General features: G+C 39.6%; 1 protein-coding gene across 1 annotated transcript in view; it reads left to right on the plus strand.

The window, feature by feature from the left end:
* Positions 1–9,568, plus strand: part of HECW2 (HECT, C2 and WW domain containing E3 ubiquitin protein ligase 2) — a 111,373-nt gene that overhangs the window by 50,611 nt on the left and 51,194 nt on the right. Inside the window, exons 5-8 of the mRNA XM_009643585.1 lie at positions 856–1,025; positions 3,569–3,711; positions 6,763–6,863; positions 8,412–9,568. The exon at positions 8,412–9,568 is cut by the window's right edge and continues 202 nt beyond it. Of these exons, the coding sequence (XP_009641880.1) occupies positions 856–1,025; positions 3,569–3,711; positions 6,763–6,863; positions 8,412–9,568 (1,571 nt within the window). The remainder of the gene's footprint in view (positions 1–855; positions 1,026–3,568; positions 3,712–6,762; positions 6,864–8,411) is intronic.

Here is a 9,568-nt window from a genome sequence, read left to right on the forward strand (position 1 = left end):
GGGCAGGTTTAGGCTAGACATTAGGAGAAACTTCTTCACCGAAAGGGTTGTCAGGCTCTGGAATGGGCTGCCCAGGGAGGTGGTAGAGCCCTCATCCCTGGAGGTATTTAAAAGAAGGATAGATGCGGTGCTTAGGGACATGGTTTAGTGGTGGGATGGCAGGGTTAGGTTAAAGGTTGGACTTGATGATCTTAAAGGTCTTTTCCAACCAAAGTGATTCTATGATTCTAAGGGCTGCAATACTGAGGTTTCCCTAGGAAGAAAGAAGCATTTTCAGAAAACTCTGCCTCCTTTTGCATGAGATTAGGTTATCTTCTTCTAAGCTGGGAGAAAGTGTGCATCATAGTCCAGAGCAACCTTGATAATGAGTATTTGAAGTTATGTTTATCAAAGCCTCAACTTTGGGAAAATAAGAGTTCACTACATTACCTCCCATAGAGTTTTTTATCTTAGCCCTTTCCCCTTACCCAGAAACAGAGCAAGTACTGTGTGATTTTTTTTGTGTGTGTGTGTGTTTTGGTTTTTCTTTTTAAGACTGGAAATACCTTACATACTGAGAAAAACATTTGTAGGTGAGTTACAAATTCCTGCTTTTTATTTTACAAATGACTGGAGGCTGAAATGTAAATGTTGATACCTTTCCTCCCTATATTCTCTTGGGAAAACACTTGACTTCCTGCTTTAACTGTCTACTCTACACCGGATCCAGTTAACATATAAGTAATTTTACGTTGCTTCATTTAGTAGTTTATGGTGAATTGATTTCCTGGGTAATATTTTAGGAATGTGCTACTTTTCTGAACTACCTTTAATTTACTCAATCCCTTTTTCCTTCCTTCTTGTTTTGCTTTATAGATATTAGAGCAGTTGGACTTAAAAAAGGCATGTTCTTCAACCCTGATCCTTATCTGAAGATGTCCATTCAGCCAGGCAAGAAAAGCACATTTCCTACATTTGCTCATCATGGCCAGGAAAGAAGGTCGACGATCATCAGCAACACAACTAATCCCGTTTGGCACAGAGAGGTAATGTATCCCTTTTGAGAGCTGTCTGCCAGCTGATGCAGTTGTACCAGGCTCGTATTTTCTCTTTATGCATTAGTCCTTACTCTCTTAAGGCTCTGAGCTTATTTTGTAGAGAGTTATTTAAACTGACACAGAAATTGTAGTAATTTTAGGAACCCTGTTGTTGGATGGAAACAGCTATCATCTGCATATTTAAGCTGTGTGTTTAAGCTGCACTGCTGTGAGGTGTTCATTCCCTTCTCTGCTAAAAAGAGTTAAACCTAGTCAACAGCCTGGTAGATTTCTTGAAATTGCAAAAATAAATTAATTAAAATGGATTATATGTTGAGATGATTCTTTAAAAGCTACCATAAGTGAGCATATATGCTCAGTGATTGCAACAACTGTTCATTTGGAAATGATATTCTTCTTGTGCACAGCAGGTGGCAAGCTTTCAGTTTTGTCAGGCAGAGGGGATGCTCTTTAGTATAGCCTCTGTATGTGCTGCTGTAGGAGGAAAGCTCAGGGAGGCATCACAGCACCACTCAGCAAGGGTGGGGGGGGAAAAGGCAGTTTGGCATAAGCCAGTTTTCCAGATGTGTTTATATTGGGTAAGCTGTGCAGGTCTCGGAGAAGGAACTCAGTCCCACAGCTGTCTTTGAACACAGAAGAGCCAGGCTGTGACTTCGAAGAGAAATGTTTATGTGGGAAACAAGGTGAAAATACTGACACAAGTCCATAACCCTTTCAGGACTGTTCTTGATCTGCACCCGTTTTCTAATGAGCAGATGCCTGTACTGTGTTTGATGAATGTTAATGTGTTCATTAGGAAGGTTGGAAAATTGAGTGGGCTTTGGAAAGTGTTCCCACAAATCATAATCAAACCAAACAAGCAGTAAAGCAGAACAGAGCAGGGCCAGCATTAGCACCGCTCTGGGGTGCTTGGTTGTAGGAAAGACTGTAGATGTGTGGAAGTGTTAAAGTCCTAAAAAAATCAAAATTCTAATCTCTAAATTGATTCTTCATCTTTATGTCTGTCCATCCATCTATCCAGTAAATAGAAATAAAATCTAGTCTTATTTTTCCCCTTTTTTTCTCCTCCAGTTCTCCTTGGTTTTGAAGCTTATTAGAAAAGTGATAATGTTCACTGGTGCACACATTGTATCAGCCTGCTTTGTATCTTCCCTGTAGCAATGCTCTGACGACAGCAATTATGATCCCATTACATATGCTGTCCTAGCGGCGCAGGATTGATTCTGTTTTACATCTACTCCTTTCTGCAAAACAATTTGCAGTTTTATAGCAAACTGAGAGTGACACATTTTTAAGTCCTGTTTATCACAGAAACCCAGCTCCAACAGTTGCCCAGCATGAGAAAGTGTTTTTATTCTTGACCCAATTTAATTGGTGGTTTTGAATATATTCAACTGATGTCTGCAGCTGGACTGAAGAGTTGTTCCTTCTTTAGTTCCTTGTTCCTTTGTTCAATACATCTTTAGCTATCTAGCCAGGTGTGTAGTAGGCATTGTACCCAGGTTGTGATTTGCTCAGAGGTCTTAAAGTTGGCAGATAGTAAAAGTATAACCAGATGACCTTGGCTTTTCTGAGTAGGTTATACCATACTTTTTTTTTTTTTTCTTTATTTGAAATATCTTAAAATCTAAAGGAAAAATAAATATCTTTGGTACCTAAGCTTGCTTTCCTAAGGGAATTTGTTATCACACTGTTTGTATGCATGTGTGTGTGTGTCTGCCAAGATGCCTGCTCATATATTTTCCCCATACCACTTTTGAATCTTTTGGCCATCTTCAGACAGACTTGACTGAGCAGCACGTGTCTCAATGATGAAGTATTCATAAACTGCATGAAAATTGATGCTAGGCTGAAGAGAGTAACTGTGATAGTGTTCCCTCATAGGGAAAAGTGGAAGAATAATATTACCAGAAATCTTTTATAAATTAGCACCATGTTATTTAAAGGCCCCAAGTGCAGAAGAAGGTTCTGTTGGAGCTTGCTGAGAAGATTTGTGGACTTCGGGGCAAAAATCTATAGATGATTCTCCTCCTTCAGTTACAGTGCTTCTGAAAATACTGTATACACACATCCCTTTTGACTTGCTGTCACACGTACAAAAAATTAACGCAAAGTGTGGTGTGAAGGGAAGTTCACTAAGCACAGTCTAGAGTGAGACACTTTCCTGCTTCCTCCTGCATTGACCTGACTACTATTCTATAACCTGATAGAGTACAGCAAGGATTCCTTCTCTTTTTGCCTTCTACTATCCAAATTGAAGCAAGCACTAGCATACGTTGCTTTCTCCTTTCTGACATAGACTGCAAAAGTGCTTTTATCCAGTGCAGTAAAAGGGTATGGGTTTCCCGAGAGGCTAGTTACATATGCAAAACTACAGTGCTTATTAAATGATGTTGATGTTTCTTTGCAATATGGAAACTGCTGTCATCAATCATTGCTTTCAGAGTTCACTGCACTCTAGTAGTAATTATGTACATACTTTATGAATAAAAGTGTATTGATACGGCATCAAATATGTTCTTTCCTTCCAGAAATACTCTTTTGTTGCACTTCTAACAGATGTCCTGGAAATTGAGGTTAAAGACAAATTTGCCAAGAGTCGTCCGATCATCAAGCGCTTTCTTGGGAAGTTAACCATACCAGTTCAGAGACTATTGGAGAGACATGCAATTGGGTAAATTAATACATTCTTAATGCTAAGTTCCGTTGTTTAGGGAGACTCAGTATCTAGGATACTGGCACAGAGCAGCCTTTCTGGCTTACTGGAACAGACCAGCAAATTTCTAGTGCATCTGTACTAAGAAATTTAGTAGGAATTTTAATAGCCTTATAACCTGACTGGAAGATGCCATTGTTTCTAACCCTGTTCTGAGTGCATGTACCTCTGTGTGTGTAAGTGTGTGTCTATAATTTGTTTCCAGCTTAATTTCTTTGCACAAAAAATGATACCCTCACAACAAAATGTTACCGTCTGGCTAGCTAGTCAAGAAGCAAAGCATTATCACAATACTATATGACTGTGTGCAAATTTTTTTAAAAGCAGCAGATTTTATTGTCTCACTTCCTTTATGGCTCAAGTATTTTTAATTGTCAGTTTAAAAATCAGAGATTATTGATTCCTTGAAAGACAATGGGAGGAACGAAATTATTCAAGTGTGTTTTGTATAGACCTAACTCAAAGTCTGTTAATGTGTCTTTGTTAACTTTAAAAGGCCACTGGATGAGGCCCATTAGGAATGATGGTGGAATAAAATGTGTATATTCTTCCCTGAAAGTTTAAGGGCATGGCAGTATCATCACGCTTTTGCACAGAAAGCAGGATATAAATGAGTGGCCTCCTTTTTCACAGATATTTCCATCAATGTATCAAGTTACATAAATGGAGAAAATCAAATTCAATTTGAAAACAGTTTTCAGCTTTAATTTTCCAAAGTGGTGGTTACGCTGTAAGTAAAGTAAGAATAAAATTATAGGAGTAGCTTAAAATTTTGATGATGTCTTCTGATACAGTATTTACTTAAGAAAAAAAAAAAAAGAAAGAGCCTGCCCATTTGTTTCATAGTGACATGCAAGAGCATTTCAGGTGTATATACAATCTAAATTTTCTAAGAAATTCTTCATCTTTGAGTTTCAATTAATTGTGGTAAGTTGAGCAAGCAGCTTTTTCTAATAAATTTGCACACTACTAGAAACTCAAAAATAGCACCATGATACAGACTGCTTTCGAAACCTAGTTCAGGGTGTTCATTTCTGTGCTAAACCCCAAAATGTTTTCCTTCTCTGGGATTTCTAGTGCTGTAAATTAGCCGTTTACTGTGTTCATCAGTTCTTGCTGTTTTTTCAAACTGGTGTTCTGGAATATATTTCCTGTTTTCTTCTCCATACTTCAGTTCTCTATATCTGATAATATAAAATCTTTTTAGGAAGGGCTGTATAATAAATATGTAGCAAGAATACAGGTAAGTATTCAGTTTGGTTTTGCTGTAGTGCTGTTAGAACTGACATTAAATCAGGCTTGCAGATATTTTTGCCTCTTCATCTGCAATTTATTTGTCCATTCATGGTTTTTGTGTGCCAATCAGTTTGCAGAGTTCCTTTTTCCTAGACATTGTAAAGACAGACAACATTTCACCAGAAGTTTTGTGAAGGAAAGGAGTGTGAAGTTGAAATGTACCAAACGTACAATCAGCTGCTAATTCTCTTTTATTTTGTTTTTGGTCAAGCAAGTAAAACATCTTCACTTTCTTCTTTTTCATTTTGGTGATGTCAAGGACAATTGAAATCCTCCACTGGGTTAACATGTGAACTTGAAAAATTACATGAACAAAGTCCAAGGACTTATGGTACACCATAGGCTTAACTTGCCCTTCCCCATGTTAATGATCAGTGTTAATGAATGAACAGGTGGAGCCCAGAACCAGCCATTTTTAGACAGACTGCACTGAAATTCTGCCCCACTTCTAGCTGTTGGCACAGCTCACAAGTTTGCATAACAGAATGGCCAAGTGACTTTAAATTTCATGGAAAATATGATAAATGAGCATGAGAATAATCTAGTATCAGTTCAACTGAATACAGAGCAGCCATTATTCATGTTGTGGCTTTCTCTAATCTAGAATGGCCTAGAGTAACACACACCTTATGTAAAAACTGTGGAAATCTCTAATGGCAATCTTCTGAGGACACCCCAAGTCTAGCTGAGAATTGTAATCGGAGTACAGAGCCATGAATCTGTGACAGATCCTACTGACGCTACTATAGTAATTTGATGTACTGTGGCCCATAGAGCAACGTGGGGAGGCTGTTTTGCCTTATATTGTCCACTCAGGACTTTTTTTGCTAAAACCTAATGGTTGGATGCAAACTGCTGCAGCTTCTTTCAGTAATGACCTTGCATTCATTTTAGTCTGTCACTCAGATTGCAGTAGGAGTGCTCCCAGTATGGGAGAGGTGTTTATACCAATATAAATTTATTTGCATAAATAGCAACAATTTCCTATGGGTGCCTTCAGCTGCCCTCTCCTCTCCCTTCAGCTGTCCCAGCTGGGCTGAGGGGGGCTGGGGCTGTGGATTCTGGCTGTGCCTAATACGAATGTGTAGCCTAGGATCTGATCCTACGTCTCAAGCTGATACAAGTGCTTAATCAAGTCTGAGTCCCACTGAATTCAGTAACCCTTAAGAAAATATTTGAAGTTAAATCCGAGCATTAATAGCTTTTCTAAATAGGAATGCAGAAGTGCTTTACTGAATGAGAACTAAAATGTGAAAGGTCTGGGAGTTTTGTATATAGAAAAAAACCACAAGGGGGCAGAAGGTTTTAAAAAATGAAAAGTTTTGTTAATTATAAAACATATTTTGGATTGGGGGAAGGAGGAGGTTAGGGGACAGGGGATCCTTTGCACTTTGATTTCTTTAGGACTTAAGAAGAGATTTAGGGATGTGTAAGAATTGCTGGGGCACAATCTGTGTTTGGAAATAATCAAAAGTAATTTGTTAGGCTGTTTACCTGTTAAGTAAAGGTATTTTACACCACTGGTAGTGTTTGTGCTTTTCCATACAAGCCAGAGTATGTGGCTGACTTTAAGGTTCTAACAGAAATTGCATTCTAACATGCTGACTCTTATCTGATAAGGTAAGACCCTCTGATACAAAACACCGGAAAAATAAAACCAGTTAAAATTGTAAAAAAAAAACAACCAAACCACCAATATACTTGTTTTTGCAGAGACCAGGTTCTCAGCTATAATCTTGGCAGAAGGCTCCCAGCTGATCATGTAAGTGGATATCTCCAATTCAAAGTGGAAATCACATCTTCTGTTCATGAAGGTGAGAATTGTCAGTGATCCAGATCTCCAGATAGCTGTATGGGAAGAGTTTCTATGTATTTCTGTTTCTGTGATTTTCTGTGATAATGTGCTATCTCATTTGTGTTCAGTGCCTCTATTATAGATTTTTCTATTGGGATTCAAAGTTTAAATACGTCAGGTACTGCTTTGGAGTTGGTGATTCCAAACCACCAACACTTACTGTATTGTTTTCCTATTTTGTTTGATAGATTTTAAATGAATCTGCTTATGAGTCTCATTTTATGGGACAGGTTGGATAATGAAATCCATTGTTTCTCTTCACTCTGTAACATCCTCACTCTGTAACACCTTTGGCTGAGATAAGCAGTTGCAAGAAAGATTCCACCTGTGCTCTCCTCTCTTGCTAGTGTACATGCAGATCACTCTGTCCTGTCCACCTTTTACAGGACTCTGTTCTGCTTTAGAACCAAGAATACCTGTTACAGTTATGAGAATACATGCCTCCATTAGGAAATTCTTTTATTTCCCTTTTTTCCTGTTCTGAAGGCAACTAGCAGAACATGGCTGGGGCAGTTTCATGCTTATCACATCATATGTGTTTATTTACATGTTTATGATCTTAGATTCTCCTTCATTAGACTTGGCATAATCTCTTTGGTAGTGAGATATCATTGTATCTTTTAACTTGATACAACCTTCTTGCCTTTTTTTTTTTTGTAGCCATGTAGTCCTGTGTCTCATCATTATTTTTGCTCTGTCACCATTAGAAAAAATGCTTGTCTTCAGTCCTGTTTGTTGCCAGCCAGTCTAGTTCACAGACTTCACTGTTAAGTTTTTTGCAGACTTCTGCAGACACTTATATCTGGGTTATTCAACACCTGTTTAATTCCCATGTGGGGAGTTACCATCTTACATCTCAAATAAGATGGCTTATTTTCATTTCCCTTTTATATGTATTACCATAGCATACCTAATATCTCATGAACTTTACTTGGGTAGATTGCCATTCTTTGCAATGGAAAAGTCCTATAAATTAACTCAAAATATATGTTGTGTATATAAGTTGATCTCTGTACACAATTTGTCATTCTTCATGTGGTCTCAGGTGCTGGTTTGCATGCTTCTGAGGGTGTAATGACAACTGGCGTGAGTGACTGGCTTTGTGTAAACCCTACTTTCGCATATGAGAGATAGGCTGTAGGAAACTGATTCCTTGGTTGTGAGGCTGGTTTTACTGACAGTTTGGCAAGACACTTGGCAGTGCTCTGTCTTTTGAAAGTAAATTGGTAGTCCTTTAAAATCATACTTCACACCCCTTACATTTTCTGTATCCTACAAAATAGTATAGACTTATACAGAGAAAATTCTGTAATTGCTGTTACAATGCTGTAGATGCCTCTGTTGTTTTAATTGTATTTTCTGCCCTTAGTTGTCTGATTAAAATAAGCAAACATCTTGAAAGATGTGTATTTTTATATCACTTCTGTGATCTTCTGTGATGCAGGCAAAGTAGAATGAACTGTCTGTTGTGGCACTGTGTTCACATTCAGCCTCTGTGTCTCAGCAGATGCTTCACCAGAAACAGTTGGCACTTTGCTAGGAGTGAACTCTGTAAATGGAGACTTGGGGAGCCCCTCCGATGATGAGGACATGCCAGCAGGACATCACGATACATCCACAGTGTGTTCCAATGGTCCAGTCCTCGACGAATCTTCTGGAGAAACAATCCTGAGACACCCTTTAAGGACTAGTACAACTCTGGAAACGGACCAGGATGAGTTGACCTCCGGTGCTTCAAGATCATCACCTACCAGAGGTCGCCAGGACTCACTAAATGACTATCTGGATGCAATAGAACACAATAATCATCCCAGACCCGGGACGTCTGCCTGTGGTGAGCGTCCACGTGGAGCCTCCCCAAAACTGAGAAGTAGCTTCCCTACTGACACAAGACTTAATGCTATGCTTCACATTGACTCAGATGAAGAGGAACACGAGCTACATCAAGACCTGGGTTTTCCGTCTTCTTTGGAAGACGATGGTGGTTTAGTAATGCTTAATGGTGCTACAAGAAATGTTGAAAGAAATGGTTTAAGTTACTCATCAGATCAGGTAATGCAAGGGCCTGCAGAGAATGAAAATGTTTCAGCCTCTGAAGCTCATCTGCCATCAACTGATGACCAGCAAGAGACTCTCCCAGAGCTTCCACCATCACAGTTAACAGGAGGTGAAAGCCTGCAAAGTTGTCAAAGTGAAGCACCAGCAGACCAGGCTGGCAGTGAGTCGTGTGCCGATCGGGAGGCAGAGCAGGCTCCTAGCAGAGCAGACACAGGAGCTGTGGATGCTGCTGCTGGGAGCAGAAGGGGTGTTAGTGAAACAGAGTCCATTGATCAAGGGTCTGAACCTTCCCAGATGTCATCAGAAACTGAGCAGAGTGATCCTGCTCGCACGGAAAGTGTCAGTGAGGCTAGCACCCGGCCAGAAGGGGAGAGTGATGTGGAAGGAGCAGACAGCTCTTGCAATGAAAGCGCAACTGTGCGACGTTCCTCAGTAGAAATGCGGTGTTCTTTTGAAAGTGCCAGGTTTCCTGAGACTCCAGCCTTTTCTTCTCAGGAGGAGGAAGAGGGAGCTTGTGCCACCGATGCAGCTAGAACTGAACCAGGTCCTGAAACACGGGAGTCTGCAAGTACCTCTGGTTCTCTACCTGCGGTACAGTTACCTCAG

This window comes from Egretta garzetta, unplaced genomic scaffold, assembly GCF_000687185.1.
Source record: "Egretta garzetta isolate BGI_Z169 unplaced genomic scaffold, ASM68718v1 scaffold297, whole genome shotgun sequence".
Lineage (NCBI taxonomy): Eukaryota > Metazoa > Chordata > Aves > Pelecaniformes > Ardeidae > Egretta > Egretta garzetta.